At 42.6% G+C, this 21734-nt stretch overlaps 1 protein-coding gene across 1 annotated transcript in view; it reads left to right on the top strand.

Moving 5' to 3' along the window:
* The window catches only part of LOC139766738 (uncharacterized), a 1106342-nt gene that overhangs the window by 1076981 nt on the left and 7627 nt on the right, over positions 1–21734 (top strand). Inside the window, 2 exon segments of the mRNA XM_071695663.1 lie at positions 725–1777; positions 14558–14665. Of these exon segments, the coding sequence (XP_071551764.1) occupies positions 725–1777; positions 14558–14665 (1161 nt within the window).

Genomic DNA, 21734 nt, shown 5'->3' on the forward strand with positions numbered 1-21734 from the left:
TATATATATATATATATTGTGTTACAGGACTCCGTTTGCTCGAGGGCTACACCGCGAGTGAAAAGTCACCTTTGGCGGAGCTGTATCATTAGGAATACAATCTTGTCAAAAAACTTCTCACTCCAAAGTTCCTGAGGTGATTACATATATATATATATATATATATATATATATATATATATATATATATATATATATATATGTATATATATATTACCTTTTCAAAGTCGGTTGTAAATGTCATTGTCTCGTGCATTCCTTAAAACATTCAGACGCGATAACACAGGAAGTAGTGGGTGATGCACATCACCCCCCCCCCCCCCCCCCCCCCCCCCCGGCGTTACAAGGTCCGTCTGGTTCACTTGTCTAACGTAACACACACATGATGTGGCCTCCTGGCTGTGACTATACCCGTGACTGACCATTCTTTTCAGTGTTACCACGGCCATCGGAGTGACTCTCTCTCTCTCTCTCTCTCACACACACACACACACACACACACACACACAGTGTTTTCACGGACATGTGACTCACTAGCTTTACAGTCATACTCACTTCTGCGACAGTGTTGCAGGACCGTGTTACTCATCATTTCCGTACTGAGTGTTACTCATAATTTCCCAACTGACAGTGTTACAGGACCGTAGACTGACGCCCACGAGAGTGGTAACGGAGCCGTCACACTCACCACCTTATTCACAGTGTGACTTGTTTCCCTCGACAGTATCATCGGGAGTGTGTGGTGGTTCACGGCGACGCGGACTACGGGGGTGGTGACGGACGTGACGGTAACAGTGGTCGTGACCGAATCGTCGGTGACGTTGGCGGCGACGGTGATAGCTGCAGTGACGGAGGCGATGGTGGTGGTGGTGACGGAGGCGATGGTGGTTGTGGTGGTGACGAAAGCGATGGTGGTAGTGGTAGTGGTGGTGACGGGAGCGATGGTGGTGGTAGTGGTGGTGACGGGAGCGATGGTGGTTGTGGTGGCTGTGGTGACGGGAACGATGGTGGTAGTGGTGGTGGTGGTGGCATTGGAAACGATGTAGGTGGTGACAGAAGCGATGTTGGTAATAGAGATGACGGGAGCGATGATGGTGGTAGTGGCAGTGACGGAAGTGACGCTGGTGGCGCCGGAAGCAACGATGGTGGTAGCTGTGGCGACGGGAGCGATGGTGGTAGAAGAGGTGATGGGAGCGATGGTGGTAGTGGCACTGACGGAAGCCACAACAGTGAAGCTTGCGGTGACGGAAGTGTCGGTGATGGAAGTGACGGTGATAGTGATGGTAATGGGCATGACAACAGTGATACTTACTTTGACACAGTTGACTGTGATAGTGGCAGTGACAGATGCGAAGTCGGTAGCTGCTGCGGTGACGGAAGCGATGGAGATGATGGTGATAGTGGCAGTGATGGTGATGGTGACAGAAGCTATGTTGATAATGGCGGTGATAAAAGCGACGGTGATGGTGATGGTGGAAGTGGCGGTGACAGAAGCGTCGATGATAATGGCAGTACCGAAAGTGACGGTGATAGTGATAGTGACAGAAACGATGGTGACAGTGGCGGTGACAGAAATGTCGTTGATGATGACGGTGATAGTGATGGTGACAAAAACGATGATGATGGTGACAGTGGCGGTGATGAAAGTAACGCTGATAGTGGCAGTGACGGAAGCGACGGTGACAGTGGCGTTGATGGGGGAGGTGACGGCAGTGACGGTGACGAAGGCGATAAGGACAATGGCAGTGACGGAGGAGCCGTGATAGTGGCGGTGAAGGTGATTGGTGGATGCAGCCAGCTGTTATAATATCAGTGGTTGTAGTAAGCTTTTATGATAGTAGTGGTTGTAGCGAGCTTTTGTTATAGTGGTGGTTGTAGTCAGCTTTTGTGATGGTAGTGGTTGTAGTCAGCTATTGTGATGGTAGTGGTTGTAGTCAGCTATTGTTATAGTGGTGGTTGTAGTCAGCTGTTGTTATAGTGGTGGTTGTCTTCAGCTGTTACGATAGTAGTGGTTGTAGTCAGCTGTTCTGATAGTGGTGGTTTTGTAACCAACTGCTGTAATGGTAGTGATTGTAGTGAGCTGTTGTTATAGTCGTGATTGTGGTCAGTTTTTATGGCGATAGTGGTTGTAGGTAGCCGAGACGTGTCCCACACACACACACACACACACACCTAGGTAGCAGTTGAGGAGGAAGGTAGGAAGGAAGAGGCAGCAGCAGTTGAACGGTAGGAGCTGGTTGATGGTGACCGGGTCGTACTGTCACAAGTGAGTAAGGTGAGGAGAACTCAACCCAGGGTCTTAGTGTCATGATTCCCCATAGCCTTTAGTCATAGCAGAAGCAACACACGGCCAGCACGCAATGCTCAGGGGATGGGCGATTGACACACACTGCTTACTCGTACAGTAGTAATGGAGGGAGGGATGGGCGACTGACACACTGCTTTCTCGTGCAATAGTAATGGAGGGATTGTTACAGTGACTATAGCCACACGACAGTGGGCTTTCCATGGACCTATTGAGGCTTGTATATGCTCCTGGTTACACCTGAACATCTTCCTATTTTTTTTAACAACCGAAGGTTCGTTTATGCTGGATCTTCCACAGTGAATAACTCCATTCCCTAACCTGTCAGTGTTAGACGAGCCAGCTCAGGGACGGACCGTTAACGAGAAATCCTCGGATTATAACCACCGGTTCCTCTATCTAACGAGAGGGACTAGTACCGGCCCTCTACAAAGCACCGTTGCCCTTCGAATGCACTTGACTCCATTTCATCATCATTTGTAGTCTTTCTATTGATCTTCTTCAGATAAACACCATTTAGCTATGACCTTTCCTAGTTCTTACTCCCGTCGATGTTATCATTTCTTCGTATCATCACGTCTGGCGTACACTCGGGATCCCACTACAGAGGTAGGGTCTTGGCTCATTCCAACACGAACACGTTTGTTGTACGCATTCTGGGGACCTTGGACCTCCAGACTTTGACTTCATATGGCTTCAGAATAGTCTCCCAAGTGTGCTGCATGTTACCTCTGGTCTTCCTAACTCTACGAAACTTATAATTTCTTTCACTTACAATCTTTCTGCCATGAGGCCAAGACATCCTTTCCTTCCCAAGTTGTGGCATTCTTCTTGAGAAACTTCAACGTACGTCGCAAGATATCACTAAAAATTCCCCCGACCCGCCAGTTTTCATAAGACAGTGTCTCTACTTATTCACAAACTCTTACATCATTATTCCTCTTCTCTTCCTCTGCTTCTGTAGCCTTTTTTTTTTTTTTATCTCCAAGTCTCGGTCGTACATCAAACCTCGATGAGGTAGGCCTCTTACCTGTGACTGTAGTCTCCGACATACCGATCTCACGTCCTCGACAGTACTGTGTGTACCGCCTGACCCGCATCATGTATGTTGTGAGCAGGATCCTCTAGCTCACTTCACTGGCAGTAGTAGCAAGACCTTGTCACTCACTCACCTTCACGACTGCATCAACATGGACGGTACACCCACCTGAGTCATAGTACCACCGGGACGTACCACTCTTCTTGATGTTATTATTGTTATCATTATTATCATTATTATTATTATTATTATTATTATTATTATTATTATTATTATTATCATTATTATTATTAATGATAATGATAATGATTATAATAATAGTAATAACAATACTGATAATGATAGTTATAGTGATAGTGATAAAAACAATGATGATAATAAAGAAATATTATTATGATAAACACAGTTGCTATCTTATGTTCCGTATTTTATTATGGTGTTACCGGACTCCGCGTGCAAGTAGTTGGGTACATGAGCAAAAAGTTGATTTCATCAAGGCTGCATTATGGTCAGCAGAAGGGAAAAAGAGGTTGTTGGTCTTGTCGAGGGTATTCTTGCTGCAAAGGGATACGTTATTTTCCTGCTCCTGCATGGAGCGCATCCTCGAAGCTGAAGGAGTCCAGTTAAAAGGGGTCCTGAGGTTGTACAGTGATATCTTTATCATCATTCATCACTACCGTTTGTAACGGAACTGTTAATAGAATTGGCAGTTATAACTTTATGATTATTATGACTTCATTCATCATTATGCCGGGAACGAGGGAACACATTATACATGTATATTTTTTTTTCAGTGATTTTCGTCGCTCTGAAAGTATAGATGATCTGACATTGAGCACTACAGCGCTACGATCTCGACACGATGAAGTGAAAACATTGCGCGTGTTGTTTATACCTTGGTGGGTGCGTGATGCGGTTGAGGAGGTGAAGGTGACGGGCGTAGCAGGTTGCTGCTGCTGGAACTGATGTTTACCCGCAGGTTAATAAGAGGTTCTGTTGGGACCTTAATGATTGCCAGTTCGTCTACCGACGGACAAGTGCCAGAAATACAACACATCTGCAGCACATAGGAACCTGCAGCTTCTGATGGATGGTTAGGAATCGATGTATTCGGTACAGCAGACGATCGATACAGGCAGATGTTGTTTTGTTTCAAGGCGATGCAGGTGATGCATGATACATGACTGACTGCTGTATTCATTACCTAAGCATGACAGGGCTGTATACATGTACTGCCACTGGGTACAGTAAGAAACGATCGTGGTCAAGTTCCCATACGAAGGCTTTATTTGCTGTGCTGCTTCCGGCTACAAGGCAGTTGCTTCCGGTACAGCAGAGGGGAAGTTCTAGAGGCTGGCTGACGCGTATTGTTGGCTGGGGGTAGTGTATCTGAAGGTCAGAGCCCCCAACTGATGATGGCTCTGGGGAGAGCCGTGTGAGGGAGCGAGGGTTACAGGGAGGCGATGGAGGTATAGGAGGAGGGAAGAGCAAGAGGGTCATGGGAGATGATGCAGGGAGAGTTTGTTGGTGGGAAAGACCCGATGAAAGGATGAGAAGGTGGGCAGGTATGGGAAGGTGTGAATGTTCGGAGAATGTGGGTGTGTGAAGGAGTTTAAAAGTGGGTAGGGTTCGAGTGTTGAGGGTGATGAAGAGTGAGTATGGAGAGGATTCCTAAGTATGAGGGAGGGGAGAGGTAAGAAATGTAAAAGGGAGGCGGGGGTTTGGAGTGCGAGCATGAAGGAAAATGAAGGTCAGAGAGTTTGGGAGTGCTCAAGACTGTGAGAATGCTGGGTGTAAAGAAATGGTAGTTAAGGAGTGTGAAGTTGGAGTAGGATAGTGTGAGTGGCAGAGAGGGGGGGTGGGGGTGTTAAGGAGTGTGAGACTGGACAGTGTTAGGTTGGGAAGGATGAGGGAATATGAGCTTTGGGAGATGAAGGAGTGTGAGGCTGGGAGCGTAACGAAGTGTGAGAGTGGGAAAGATAAGGTACTTGTATTTAAGGAAGTGTAGGGTTGGTGAGGGTGGGAAAACAAACCAGACATGAGTGGAAATAATGAGGGGGTGTGAGGGCGGAACCGTCAGGGGTTGTGCGACGAGAGGAAGTAAGAAAGCGTGAGTGTGGGAAGAGTGAAGGAGTGCCAGGGTAGATTATGAGATGAGGAAATGTTAGGGTGAAGAGGGTGTAGGGCGGAGTTAGTTGAGGAATATGAGGGAGGCGAGGATGATAAAGTGTTGGTGGTAAGATGATGAGATGGGTAGTCGAGAAGGATGAAAGGGGATATGAGAACAGATAGGATGAATGATTACGGAATGAGGAGGAACCACAGAGTGTGAGGGTACGAAGAATGAGGGAAAGTGCGGATGAGAAGGATGGTTGTATGAGAGGTGGTTGTACGAGAGGGTGGTTGTAGTAAATGTAAAAATGGGGAGTATGAGGTATTATGAGGAAGGGATGGGTGATTAATCGACACTGAATAAGGAGGATGTGAGGGATGAGTGAGTGCTGGGGTTGGGAATGCGATGATAAGTGTAAGGGGATACGTGTACAGGGGTGAGAGCAAAGGGGTGATTGTATGTGATTGAGAACCAAGGGATGAGAGTAAAAAGTGTGTGTGTAAAGGGACGAGTGTTAGGAATGAGAGCAAAGAGGTTAGAATAAAGGAGTGAGTGTAAAGGGTTGAGACAGTGGGAAGAGCAACCTAATCTAATGGTGAGAGGCTGAAGATGTTTGAGGATGATGAGAGTGAGGGAACTTGTGAGGCTGAGGGTATGAGGGAGTGAGGTAGCGGGGGAAGAATGAGACACGAGAAAGTAAATGGACGTAGCTGGTGTGTTCGGGTAATATGACTAGCAGAATATGAGGTAAAAGATGAGGGGGTCAAGAATGATGAGGTGTGAGGATGTATGTAGCATAGTGAAGGCCTTGATGTAGATGAAGGGGTGATGAGGGAGGAGAGTGGCGGATCTGAGGGACGGTGGGAGCGATGGACGTGAGGTAACTTCCGTTTTTCGTTGATCGATTCGACCTTCTCTCTTTACGTTTGGAAACCAGCCAGGTTTTACTCGCTCCTGCAAGTTCTGGTCTATAATACTGTATTTCACAACTACAGTACTTATAAAACTTTAATGGCAGCGAGGCGCATAATACGGGGAATAGAAGATCACAGTCTTGTGCAATTTTGTTGCATAGTAACAAATATTTTGGTCCGGAGATGTTTACATACACATCCGAAGTCTGGTGTGTAGCTCGATGTGCAGGTGGCTGATCCGGGAGACCTTCGTCCCTTGAATGGAGTATGATACTTCCTGCAGACTACCGCACACACACACACACACACACACACACACACACACTCTCTCTCTCTCTTATTGTGTGTGTTTAATCACCTATTTGTACATTACGGAGAGAGAGAGACCTTTACATTCGTGAGGTCCCGTCTCTAGTGCTTTTTGTAGTGTGTGTGTGTGTGTGTGTGTGTGTGTGTGTGTGTGTGTGTGTGTGTGTGTTTACTCCTCGTGCTGTTTTATTCTCTGTTTGTCCTTTCATTGCTTAAGCCCTTATGAAGACGACGTCCCAATCCTGGTGTATGACGGCATGAACTTTGACTTAATATGGCCTGACATTTAACCTGTCTCTTTAAGGGTTATATTAGTATCCACGTCATCATACCCACGGGTCTTAATGTCGTGCTAAAGGGCATGATGTACGACAGGATTATGCTTTCAGTACAGCATTAACATACATGGTTACTAGTGCTGTCTCGTTGTCTGGCCAGAATAGTGACTCTTTACATGCCAGTGTAATACAGTGGCTCACTCCATTGTTGCCTTGCAGTTTATTTCCTTGTACTGGCTGCCATTTCATGAGTCTCACCGTGCAGTGATACCAAGCTTGAGGGACACCTGGAAGATCTGCTTTTTGGGTAGAGAGGGACTCGAGGAGGAAGCGATTTTCCGCCAGTATTTTTTTTTTTTTTCTGATCTTGGCTAATGTAGAGCCTTGTACACAGCAGATCCGTCAGCCTTGTACACGACAGATCCGTCAGCCTTGTACACAACAGATCCGTCAGCCTTGTACACAACAGATCCGTCAGCCTTGTACACAGCTGATCCGTCAGCCTTGTACACAGCAGATCCGTCCGTAAAGACACGTCTTCATATTCAACGTTGGATCTGTATAAAACAATTTAAGGTTTTGCTTTTCGTCTGTTGATATATATTAGCTTGTTATGTTCAGTTAATCAACCGCTCATTGATTTATAACACTCCACTGTAAGAGATCTCTTCATGCCCTTAAACGGTTGCTTCATCCAAAGACAAACTGTCTATGGATATTCATATGTTTCTTGAAGATTCTAAGAAGGGAAAGATACCTTTGATATGCTTAGGCATAGATTTCACGGAGACATCTACGTAGTTACCGAGTCTTCGATATATCAAGGTATATACCTTGCATATGATGCTGAGACCTCTCAGTTCAACAGCCACAGTACGAGCGTCCTTGATCATGCTCACGCACACACTGTTCTTAGAAGGTCTGTTCTTGCGTGCATGTCCGTTCTTGTGCATCCCGGACCGAGGCAGCTGTCTTAACATTTCCGGCCTCCCGGGCATTGTATTGCTGGCCTGCACCGATCCGCGCATTCCTCCTGCATGCATATACATATATGCACATGTAAATGTTTAAGTACACACACACACACGAACGTCAGACTCTGAACTGCACGTAAAGTAGGACAAACAAAATACAGAGAAGAGCAACAAACATGGTAAAAAAAAAAAAAAAAGAACTGAAACCTTTAGTGCCCTTAAATCTATCCACCAAGGATGAGAGAAGCATAAGGGGTGATATGCTCACAAACTATGAGTTAGTTAGATAGTAAGTTATTAAGTTAGTAAGGATAACTCTGACACGAGACAGATAAGATGTCTTTTTTTTTCGTTTCGTGTGTATTGGAGGAAGCATTATAAGATATTTCCCGTGATTGTTTCAAGTATATAAGAAGCGTTTCTTTGTGGTATGTTTACAATCTCAAAATAAAACGTGCTTTTGGACGAAAAATTTTGGTATTTTTCGGAGGTTATAGATTTGATGAAAATCTCTGTTATCATGAGGACTATTTTTCATACTGCATATGAATCTAGGGTTGAATTATTGTTTATGGGTCATTCAGGCCTGTAATTAACAAATTACCTTTTAAGAAAACTGTTATTATTCATGCCCTATTTAATCCATACTGTCGACTAAAGGAAGCATTGTATGTTTTCCGTCATCATTTCAAATATAAAACCGTTTTATCATATATTAAGATATTTATGAGAAATACTTTTTTGGTCGAAAATATGGTAATTTTTTTTTTTTTTTATATTTTCTCGTAGGTTAATAGATAGCCTTGATAAACTTTGATGTAAGGATTATTTTTTCATGCTGATACGAATCTGGGGTTTCAATTCTGTTTTGGGAGCGTTAAGATCAGTGATTAGGAAACTAAATTGTTTCAGAGATTTTATTTTTTTTTTGCTTCGTATTTATTGGGCATCTGTCGGCTACAGAAAACATTACGAGATATTTCCTATGATTATTTCAAGTATGGAAGCGTTTCATTATGTTATGATGCAGTTGTAAAAGAATTCAATTGTAATTTTCGGTATTTTTCGGAGTGTAATAAATGTTTTGGAAAATCTCGGCATAAGGGCTATTTTTGATGCTGAATATGAAATCTTGGGTTGAAATATTGCTTAGGTGACATTGACGACTGTAATTAAGTAGTTAGTTTTAAAGAAAGATATTCTTTTCGCTTTATATTAGCTACGTATTGTCGACTTAGAGAAGAAATATGAATTATTTTCCATGATTATTTCAAAAATAGAATCGTTGAATTGTTTTATTACGATTTTAAGCGAAAAAGTTTGTTTGATCTTTTGAAATAATCTAAATTTTTGATATTTTGCATGGATTAATATATAGCCTTAAAACCCTCCATGTAAGGAGTATTTTTCATGCTGAATACGAATCCGGGTTTGAAATTCTCTTCTAGGATCGTAAAGATTAATAATTACGAAATTACATTTTTCAAAGGTTTGTCACTTTTCGCTTCGTATTTTTCCGGTATCTGTTGGCTACGGAAAGCATTGTGAGAAATTTTCCGTGATTATTTCAAGTGTAGAAGTGTTTCAAGGACAGTCCAGTTACACACTGTCCACCCGACATTTCATCTTATCTAAAGCTGAGTTCACACACTCATTAAAGTGTGGGAGATTTGTCACACATGACCTCCCTTCTCCTTTACAATTAGTTTTCCATTTGCTTTTCGATAATTTATTTATTTATTTATTTATTTTGCTTTGTCGCTGTCTTCCGCGTTAGCGAGGTAGCGCAAGGAAACAGACGAAAGAATGGCCCTAACCCACCCACATACACATGTATATACATACACGTTCACACACGCAAATATACATACCTATACAACTCAATACACACACACATATATATATATATATATATATATATATATATATATATATATATATATATATATATATACACAAACAGACAGAAACAAATATACACATGTACATAATTCATACTGTCTGCCTTTATTTATTCCCATCGCCACCTCGCCACACATAGAATAACAACCCCCTCCCCCCTCATGTGTGCGAGGTAGCGCTAGGAAAAGACAACAAAGGCCCCATTCGTTCACACTGAGTCTCTAGCTGTCATGTAATAATGCACCAAAACCACAGCTCCCTTTCCACATCCAGGCCCAACAGAACTTTCCATGGTTTACCCCGAGACGCTTCACATGCCCTGGTTCAATCCATTGACAGCACGTCGACCCCGGTATACCACATCGTTCCAATTCACTCTATTCCTTGCACGCCTTTCACCCTCCTGCATGTTCAGTCCACGATCACTCAAAATCTTTTTCACTCCATCTTTCCACCTCCAATTTGGTCTCCCACTTCTCCTCGTTCCCTCCACCCCTGACACATATATCCTCTTGGTCAATCTTTCCTCACTCATTCTCTCCATGTGACCAAACCATTTCAAAACACCCTCTTCTGCTCTCTCAACCACACTATTTTTATTACCACACATCTCTCTTACCCTTACATTACTTACTCGATCAAACCACCTCACACCACATATTGTCCTCAAACATCTCATTTCCAGCACATCCACTCTCCTGCGCACAACTCTATCTATAGCCCACGCCTCGCAACCATACAACATTGTTGGAACCACTATTCCTTCAAACATACCCATTTTTGCTTTCCGAGATAATGTTCTCGACTTCCAAACATTCTTCAAGGCTCCCAGAATTTTCGCCCCCCTCCCCCACCCTCTGATTCACTTCCGCTTCCATGGTTCCATCCGCTGCCAGATCCACTCCCTGATATCTAAAACACTTTCCTTCCTCCAGTTTTTCTCCATTCAAACTTACCTCCCAATTGACTTGACCCTCAACCCTACTGTACCTAATAACCTTGCTCTTATTCGTATTTACTCTTAACTTTCTTCTTTCACACACTTTACCAAACTCAGTCACCAGCTTCTGCAGTTTCTCACATGAATCAGCCACCAGCGCTGTATCATCAGCGAACAACAACTGACTCACTTCCCAAGCTCTCTCATCCACAACAGACTGCATACTTGCCTGTCTTTCCAAAACTCTTGCATTCACCTCCCTAACAACCCCATCCATAAACAAATTAAACAACCATGGAGACATCACACACCCCTGCCGCAAGCCTACACTCACTGAGAACCAATCACTTTCCTCTCTTCCTACACGTACACATGCCTTGCATCCTCGATAAAAACTTTTCACTGCTTCTAACAACTTGCCTCCCACACCATATATTCTTAATACCTTCCACAGAGCATATCTATCAACTCTATCATATGCCTTCTCCAGATCCATAAATGCTACATACAAATCCATTTGCTTTTCTAAGTATTTCTCACATACATTCCTCAAAGCAAACACCTGACCCACACATCCTCTACTACTTCTGAAACCACACTGCTCGTCCCCAATCTGATGCTCTGTACATGCCTTCACCCTCTCAATCAATACCCTCCCATATGATTTACCAGGAATACTCAACAAACTTATACCTCTGTAATTTGAGCACTTACTCTTATCCCCTTTGCCTTTGTACAATGGCACTATGCAAGCATTCCGCCAATCCTCAGGCACCTCACCATGAATCAAAAATACATTAAATAACCTTACCAACCAGTCAACAGCACAGTCACCCCTTTTTGAATAAATTCCACTGCAATACCATCCAAACCTGCTGCCTTGCCGGCTTTCATCTTCCGTAAAGCTTTTACTACCTCTTCTCTATTTACCAAATCATTTTCCCTAACCCTCTCACTTTGCACACCACCCGACCAAAACTCCCTATATCTGCCATTCTATCATCAAACACATTCAACAAACCTTCAAAATACTCACTCCATCTCCTTCTCACATTACCACTACTTGTTATCACCTCCCCATTAGCCCCCTTCACTGAAGTTCCCATTTGCTCCCATGTCTTACGCACTTTATTTACCTCCTTCCAAAACATCTTTTTATTCTCCATAATATTTAATGACACTCTCTTACCCCAACTCTCATTTGCCCTCTTTTTCACCTCTTGCACCTTTCTCTTGACCTCCTGCCTCTTTCTTTTATACCTCTCCCACTCATTTGCACTGTTTCCCTGCAAAAATCGTCCAAATGCCTCTCTCTTCTCTTTCACTAATAATCTTACTTCTTCATCCCACCACTCATTACCCTTTCTAATCAACCCACCTCCCACGCTTGTCATGCCACAAGCATCTTTTGCGCAAGCTATCACTGCTTCCCTAAATACATCCCATTCCTCCCCAACTCCCCTTACCTCCTTTGTTCTCACCTTTTTCCATTCTGTACTCAGTCTCTCCTGGTACATCCTCACACAAGTCTCCTTCCCAAGTTCACTTACTCTCACCACCCTCTTCACCCCAACATTCTCTCTTCTTTTCTGAAAACCCCTACAAATCTTCACCTTCCCCTCCACAAGATAATGATCAGACATCCCTCCAGTTGCACCTCTCAGCAGTTTAACATCCAAAAGTCTCTCTTTCGCGCGCCTATCAATTAACACGTAATCCAATAACGCTCTCTGGCCATCTCTCCTACTTACATACGTATACTTATGTATATCTCGCTTTTAAACCAGGTATTCCCAATCATCAGTCCTTTTCAGCACATAAATCTACAAGCTCTTCATTTCCATTTACAGCACTGAACATCCCATGTATACCAATTATTCCCTCAACTGTCACATTACTCACCTTTGCATTCAAATCACCCATCACTATAACCCGGTCTCGTGCATCAAAACCACTAACACACTCATTCAGCTGCTCCCAAAACACTTGCCTCTCATGATCTTTCTTCTCATGCACAGGTGCATATGCACCAATAATCACCCCTCTCTCTCCATCAACTTTCAGTTTTACCCATATCAATCTAGAATTTACTTTCTTACACTCTATCACATAGTCCCACAACTCCTGTTTCAGGAGTAGTGCTACTCCTTCCCTTGCTCTTGTCCTCTCACTAACCCCTGACTTTACTCCCAAGACATTCCCAAACCACTCTTCCCCTTTACCCTTGAGCTTCGTTTCACTCAGAGCCAAAACATCCAGGTTCCTTTCCTAAAACATACTACCTATCTCTCCTTTTTTCTCATCTTGGTTACATCCACACACATTTAGACACCCCAATCTGAGCCTTCGAGGAGGATGAGCACTCCCCGCGTGACTCCTTCTTCTGTTTCCCCCTTTTGGAAAGTTAAAACACAAGGAGGGGAGGGTTTCTGGCCCCCCGCTCCCGTCCTCTTTAGTCGCCTTCTACGACACGTGAGGAATGCGTGGGAAGTATTCCCAAGTATAATATCTTCCAATATTTTGCACACCATACCTGTCAAGAGAAACACGCTTATAGTTCAGTGCAACTTTTTGGTCTTTCTTATATATGAGATCTGCCCTCTCCCACTCACTCCCTTGACACTTTATCCTCCTCCAGCGAGAAATTCAACGAATCTTGAAAATTTATCTTCAGGATCATGAGCTTCAAATGAGTGACATCCCTTCATTAGTCATTGCATTCTTCTTCAGATAATTTTTGATTTTGTAAGACATCATCTTCAGTCCACCTCACTGATATAAGGACTATAGTGTCTTCTTCTGTAAAACACTTTTAGCCATTCTTTATTAATTCCCTTCCTGGTATATCTTTACAAGATCCTCAGGCTGTTAGCCTGATTAGCTGTTCTTTAACTGACAGTTTACCACCAATGAATTTCCAGAATTGTCTTGAAATATCTCCTGCCTTCTCCATAAATTTCTTTACAAGGTTTCTCTGTTCCTTAAGCTCTTGAACCATTCAGTTGCTGGCTGGCTGGAATGCTGCCCACATCTTCCTTACAGTTTATCACTGAACTCTTTCGCATTTGACATCTTTTTGAACCACATATATTTTACTCTTATAAATATTTGAAGCTGAAAGTAACAATGTTCCTACTCCTTTTGTAGTGATAAGGTAACCTCCACTAAATGAGGTTTACCTTGACCATTAAACTATTTTCGAGTAATGTTCCATAGAAACTGTTTTGTTTGTTCAGTTTCATATCCCAAGTGAATATGACTTCACTGATCATTTTATATCCTCATTTGCCGTATGATCAAAACTGAGCAAGATATGATGACTTTTTCCAGTTGGTGAATCATTTATGATATTTTCAGTTTCCATGATATCATGTGTGAAGGCAAGGTTTAGTAATGGTGGTGCATCACCTTCTCTTATTGTGTTCGGTTATATGTTGATACAGGAAATTTTCCCGTATACAGCCGAAGATCTTGTGTCTCCATGAGAATCTAAACTTCCTCAAGTCTGTCTATATATAACTGACTTGATTTTGGTGCAATCCAGTTTTCAGTTTAATTCCCGCTTTGTTTATTCACCGGCCTTCATGTCCCTGCTTTTATCTAAAATGTGTGTGTGTGGTACCAGGAAAGGTTAACGGTGCGTGGGAGAGGGATGCTGAAGGCGTTTCGTATATCTTTGGCAGGTGTGTATGTGGAGCATTCTAGAAGTGGTGGTCGAGCTTTTGTGCATGTGTAAAAACTTAACAGGTGTGTTAAGGAAAACTAACACATGTGGTGTTGCAGGTGTGTGTGACTGGTGGAGGAACAGTGCCGTCATCGCCGGCAGGAAGGCCCAGTGTCAGCGAGAAGAGGGAGGACACCCACCCACCACACTCCTGTAGAAGCAGAAGGGTCAGTAACACACAGGGACTTGGGAGCTGGAGTGAACAACGAGGTAGAAAGTTATGGTCTAAAACAAACTCTGTTCTAGTGGCTTATGATTGTTCTCCAGGATGTTCTTCTTTGAGGAAGGCTGATGGCCCAACTCTATAGCTCAGAAATGGAAAATACAGTTTGGGATAACTAGTATACACTGTTTCAGTTTAGTGCTAGGCCATCTATGCTCTGATGTGTAATGTTCCGACTAACCCTACAGGTGAGGCACGCCGAAACGAGTCATTATCGTGTGACCATCATTAAAAATGGATTACTTCTGTTGTGAGGGGAATGCTCATTACGACAGAACATACTCCTAAGCACAGACGGGCGATCCGTTCAACAAGTTAGTTTTGTCTGTCTGGCAAACATATGGAGGTGAAGAACATATTCAATGCATGAAAAGTTAATGACAAAACTGTGTTCTTTAAAGTGAAGAACAATACACTGTGTAATACCCTTCAGACCCGTCTTATTGCCAAATAATATAGGAGTAGGAGATAGAACTCCCCGCTTGAGAAAACACGTGCTATCTAGGAGTAAAGGTTGTGGAAATGTTAGTCTGATGGAGTATGAAATATGTTAAAACCTTTCATATTAGAGAATACAAAAGATGTTAGAGTAGTGTGTGAAAGAAGTAGCACACTTTTTGAACTGATTTAAAATTACAGGAGGAACCATGAGTGAACCCCAGCCGAGGATGTTTAATACACACACACACACACACGAGATCAGATGCTGCATTAGAGAGAGAATAAGAAGCAGTATGTAAATACATATCGAAAGGACGTGTATTTAATTTTTACCTTAAGAAAAGATGCAGGAATGTAGAATACTGCAACTTATACAATTTGTTGACAGGAATATGCTCAAAATACATTGGTAAGGAGGGAGAGAGGAAAAATGTACCTGTTATACACTTTTCAACACTAGATGCAACGAATTAGTCAAATAACATTAATATTTTTTTCTAACAGTCTTCGAGCAGATGGTTACAGCCAGATTTTGAATAATTTGAACACTGTCTGGGTAGCCTATGACTCTGATGAGAAAGGTACTACGATAAAAACACAATATTGGGATTACTGAATCAAGAATATTCCAGATATTAGATTTAATGTAAGAGCAGACATAACCTTACAATTTGTGGGAAAGCATATAATGAGAAATACTGTAATTATTTAAAAAAAAAAACTTATGTTTAGACCAGATTGACTCGTCTGATTCAGAATGGAAATTTTGTCTAAGCTTGAAGTAAAACAAACACCAATTCGTTTTCTACCAGTATTTCTTGAAACAATCATATAACAATGTGTAACCTCAAGGGTCCTGGGTGTCTTGTGAAACACTCCTAGATGCTGACCAAGAAAAGTGACAATGGAGAAAAAAAAATCCATGAGGTCTTTCTCCTGTAAAGGAAACGAAGTACTGGAACAGTATCAAGGATACTCCCTTCTTCTATACCAAGGCAGTGGAAGAAATTCTATTATACATGTCGAACTCTCTTCTGAAGCTAGTGTTATACAAGCCATAGATTTATATAATCACGTATTATAAGTACATATTTGCACATATTTTGATTAGTTATACCTTTCGGGAAGGAAAGGTTCAAAAAGCATAAAATAATAGATTATCTGTGGCTGTTGCTTGGATGAAATGAAACTGTGATATTAATCCTTTCCACTGGCTCCAGTAAGACTTCGAAAGATGCAAGAAAAGAAACATATAAATGACTCGGGACTGTTTTTAAGCACAACTTAGGGGAAAATTTAACAATGAAGGGAAATGCATATTTTGATGTGCCCCATACTTCTAAATCCGAAATGGATTTTACATTTCGTTCTGAAACTACATATTCTTCCAACAAGCTATATTCCCATTTTGGATCTGGTTTCTTTTTTTTTTTAAGAAAAAAAAAAAGAAAAAAAAGCAAACTTACTCTAACAACTGTCTCATTCAAAATTTAGAATCTACAGACGACTTCGATGAGATTTTTTTTTTTTTTTATATAACCTAATCGATTACGATAACGGCAGAGTGTTAAAGAGTGGACAAAAGAATAAATGATTAATAAAAATGTCAGTTTACTAATTTTAACTTTCTAAAATGGGACACACAAGAAGGAGTCACTCGGGGAGGGCTCATCCTCCTCGAAGGCTCATATTGGGGTGTCAATGTGTGTGGATGTAACCAGGATGAGAAAAAAGGAGAGATGGGTAGGATGTTTGAGGAAAGGAACCTGGATGTTTTGGCTCTGAGTGAAACGAACCTCAAGGGTAAAGGGGAAGAGTGGTTTGGGAGTAAAGTCAGGGGTTAGAGAGGAGACAAGATCAAGGTAAGGAGTAGCACTACTCCTGAAACAGGAGTGGTAGGAGTATGTGATAGAGTGTAAGAAAGTAAACTCTAGATTGATATGGATAAGACTTAAAGTTGATGGAGAGAGATGGGTGATTATTGGTGCATATGCACCTGGGCATGAGAAGAAAGATCATGAGAGGCAAGTGTTTTGGGAGCAGCTGAATGAGTGTATTAGTGGTTTTGATGCACGAGACCGGGTTATAGTGATGGGTGATTTGAATGCAAAGGTGAGTAATGTGGCAGTTGAGGGAATAATTGGTATACATGGAGTGTTCAGTGTTGTAAATGGTGAAGAGCTTGTAGTTTTATGTGCTGAAAAAGAACTGGTGATTGGGAATACCTGGTTTAAAAAAAGAGATATACATAAGTATACGTATGTGAGAAGGAGAGATGGCCAGAGAGCGTTATTGGATTACGTTTTAATTGATAGGCGCGCAAAAGAGAGACTTTTGGATGTTAATGTGCTGAGAGGTTCAACTGGAGGGATGTCTGATCATTATCTTGTAGAGGTTTTCGGAAAAGATAATGTTGTGGTGAGAGTAAGTGAGCTTGGGAAGGAGACTTGTGTGAGGAAGTACCAGGAGAGACTGAGTACAGAATGGAAAAAGGTGAGAACAAAGGAGGTAAGGGGGGGGGGGGGGAGGAATGGGATGCATTTAGGGAAGTAGTGATGGCTTGCGCAAAAGATGCATGTGGCATGAGAAGCGTGGGAGGTGGTCAGATTAGAAAGGGTAGTGAGTGGTGGGATGGAGAAGAGAGAGGCATTTGGACGATTTTTGCAGGGAAATAGTGCAAATGAGTGGGAGATGTGTAAAAGAAAGAGGCAGGAGGTCAAGAGAAAGTTGAGAGTTGGGGTGAGAGAATAAAAAGATGTTTTGGAAGGAGGTAAATAAAGTGCGTAAGACATGGGAACATCAGTGAAGGGGGCTAATGGGGAGGTGATAACAAGTAGTGGTGATGTGAGAAGGAGGTGGAGTGAGTATTTTGAAGGTTTGTTGAATGTGTTTGATGACAGAGTGGCAGATATAGGGTGTTTTGGTCGAGAAGAGGTAGTGAGGGCTTTGCGGAGGATGAAAGCCTGCAAGGCAGCGGGTTTGGATGGTATTGCAGTGGAATTTATATAAAAAAAAAAAGGGGGGGTGGCTGTATTGTTGACTGTTTGGTAAGGTTATTTAATGTATGTATGATTCATGGTGAGGTGCCTGAGGATTGGCGGAATGCTTGCATAGTGCCATTGTACAAAGGCAGAGGGGACAAAGGTGAGTGCTCAAATTACAGAGGTATAAGTTTGTTGAGCATTCCTGGGAAATTATATGGCAGGGTATTAATTGAGAGGGTGAGGACATGTACAGAGCATCAGATTGGGGAAGAGCAGTGTGGTTTCAGAAGTAGTAGAGGATGTGTGGATCAGGTGTTTGCTTTGAGGAATGTATGTGAGAAATACTTAGAAAAGCAAATGGATTTGTATGTAGCATTTATCGATCTGGAAAAGGCATATGATAGAGTTGATAGAGATGCTCTGTGGAAGGTATTAAGAATATATGGGGTGGGAGGCAAGCTGTTAGAAGCAGTGAAAAGTTTTTATCGAGGATGTAAGGCATGTGTAAGTGTAGGAAAAGAGGAAAGTGATTGGTTCTCAGTGAGTGTAGGTTTGCGGCAGGGATGTGTGATGTCTCCATGGTTGTTTAATTTGTTTATGGATGGGGTTGTTAGGGAGGTGAATGCAAGAGTTTTGGAAAGAGGGGCAAGTATGCAGTCTGTTGGGGATGAGAGAGCTTGGGAAGTGAGTCAGTTATTGTTCGCTGATGATACAGCGCTGGTGGCTGATTCATGTGAGAAACTGCAGAAGCTGGTGACGGAGTTTGGTAAAGTGTGTGAAAGAAGAAAGTTGAGAGTAAATGTGAATAAGAGCAAGGTTATTAGGTACAGTAGGGTTGAGGGTCAGGTCAATTGGGAGGTAAGTTTGAATGGAGAAAAACTGGAGGAAGTGAAGTGTTTTAGATATCTGGTAGTGGATTTGGCAGCGGGTGGAACCATGGAAGCGGAAGTGAATCATAGGGTGGGGGAAGGGGGCGAAAATTCTGGGAGCCTTGAAGAATGTGTGGAAGTCGAGAACATTATCTCGGAAAGCAAAAATGGGTATGTTTGAAGGAATAGTGGTTCCAACAATGTTGTATGGTTGCGAGGCGTGGGCTATGGTTAGAGTTGTGCGCAGGAGGGTGGATGTGCTGGAAATGAGATGTTTGAGGACAATATGTGGTGTGAGGTGGTTTGATCGAGTAAGTAATAATAGGGTAAGAGAGAAGTGTGGTAATAAAAAGAGTGTGGTTGAGAGAGCAGAAGAGGGTGTTTTGAAATGGTTTGGTCACATGGAGAGGATGTGTCAGAGGTGGAGGGAACGAGGAGAAGTAGGAGACCAAATTGGAGGTGGAAAGATGGAGTGAAAAAGATTTTGAGTGATCGGGGCCTGAACATGCAGGAGGGTGAAAGGCGTGCAAGGAATAGAGTGAATTGGAATGATGTGGTACACTGGGGTCGACGTGCTGTCAATGGATTGAACCAGGACATGTGAAGCGTCTGTGGTAAACCATGGAAAGTTCAGTTGGGCCTGGATGTGGAAAGGAAGCTGTGGTTTCGGTGCATTATTGCATGACAGCTAGAGACCGAGTGTGAACGAATGGGGCCTTTGTTTTCTTTTCGTAGCGCTACCTCGCACACATGAGGTGGGAGGGTGTTGTTATTTCATGTGTGGCGATGGGAATGAATAAAGGCAGACAGCATGAATTATGTAAATGTGTATATATGTATATGTCTGTGTGTATATATATGTATACGTTGAGATGTATAGGTATGCGTGTGTGGACGTGATGTATATACGTGTGTATGTGGGTGGATTGGGCCATTCTTTCGTCTGTTTCCTTGCGCTACCTCGCTAACGCGGGAGACAGCGACAAAGCAAAATATATAAATATAAATAAATACTAATTATGGATGTCAGTGTCACTTTTGGAACAAAAGTCAAATTGGCAGCAGTAGCTAGCACGTTCAGCAGCATCTGAACAAGTTGAATTAGTACCAGTTTTATACAGATCCTCTTCTGACTGTAGGTTTCCTGTGGAGTCCTCATCTGTCAACTCTTCGTCTGAAGTCAAGATTTTTTTTGAGGTCATGAGTATTGTGTTATTATATTTCCGTGCTTGGCTTTCCCAGGAACGACCTAGTCTTGCTTCAAAGGAGTGTACCGATGGTGCATTACGTTTTAGAAACGAGGCAAATTTGGTAAATCTCTCTCACCCACAGCTCCATTACTAACTGATCCTGGAAGAAATAAACAAATCTATTCTTACCTCAGACGAAAAAACAAATTACAAAAGACGCCTGACGAGGTGAGTCAGCCAGACGAGGATGATAAAGAAAGCTATACTACACAGGTGGCGACGGATGAGATTTTACCCATTTGATGAACATGAAAAATTTGATTAGAACACAAGGACCATTTTAAACGAAGGTAAAAATATCTAGATTTACAAAACTGAGAAACGTTTGAAGAAGCATCAATGTAAAGACACAATGCCAAAAACACGTGCTACTGTAAGTTGTGATTGTTTGCTAAGACATAGATATGCATAGGACACCCGAGAGAGAGAGAGAGAATGTTGCATGGCATGATCTAACCTAGGTATGACCATCTAGGTCAGATGAGGTCTATGACTGAGAATCTATCCTCAACGTCTTCAGAACGACCGTACGGACCTTAGAGATGATGGCGTGGCCTTTGACGTGAGCCTGAAGGGCCAAGACAGGTCACGCCATTGCACCCAAGTATTACCCCCGGTGACTTCAAGAACCGAAAAGTTGTACTCACGTGTCGTACCGTTGTCGTCCAGATCGAACCGTTGTGCTCACTGGTCGTACCGTTGTCGTCAAGGATCAGATGCTTCGCAACCTGTCAAAGAAAATTAAGAAAGTCAGTCAAGCAATGAGACACCTTGATTAAACTCGACTAATCTCAGAGAAAAAGTAGCTCAGCTAACCTCACATCTAACTCTTACTGCACAGTGGATGAAATGAGACGCTAACCTTAGGAAACAGAGGAGCATATTCTAAAATGCATAAACAAAAACTACGATACATAGAGAAATCAAAATAGTATGACAAGCGGATGATCTTAATAATAACTCGGCAGATATCATCCCGTCGGTAACCATTTATCATTACAATGACACAGAAAAGGTAATACACCTGTTATTTTAATGTGAACAAAGTTACATTAGCATTTACGACTTTCATGGATAAAATCTCTTCTAACATCTGTACAATGCATCTGTTGGCCGTTTTGCTTCCAACGGAGTGGCACTCACAACTTTACAAGACAACATATTCCCGCTTGAGTTGACTGGACAAAGGCCAGTTTTCTCATTCAGATTTCACTAAAGGACACAAAGAAGTCACACGCCTACAGGCGACTCGCATGCTCCTCACACAGGACGTGGTTTCCATCCACGGGCGCACTGTCAGTGCTCAGATCAAGCTTTGCCGGGTCACTTATAACTCAATTAGACGGAACATTGTGACAACGCGGTAGTACAGAACGCCAAAAAATATAGCACTTACACTGAGAGCAATGCTAACATAATGTTCGTTGAATACACACAGGACATCCCCTTCCATTGTTAACAGACTTGTG

The sequence above is a fragment of the Panulirus ornatus genome, chromosome 4 (assembly GCF_036320965.1).
Source record: "Panulirus ornatus isolate Po-2019 chromosome 4, ASM3632096v1, whole genome shotgun sequence".
NCBI classification, from domain to species: domain Eukaryota; kingdom Metazoa; phylum Arthropoda; class Malacostraca; order Decapoda; family Palinuridae; genus Panulirus; species Panulirus ornatus.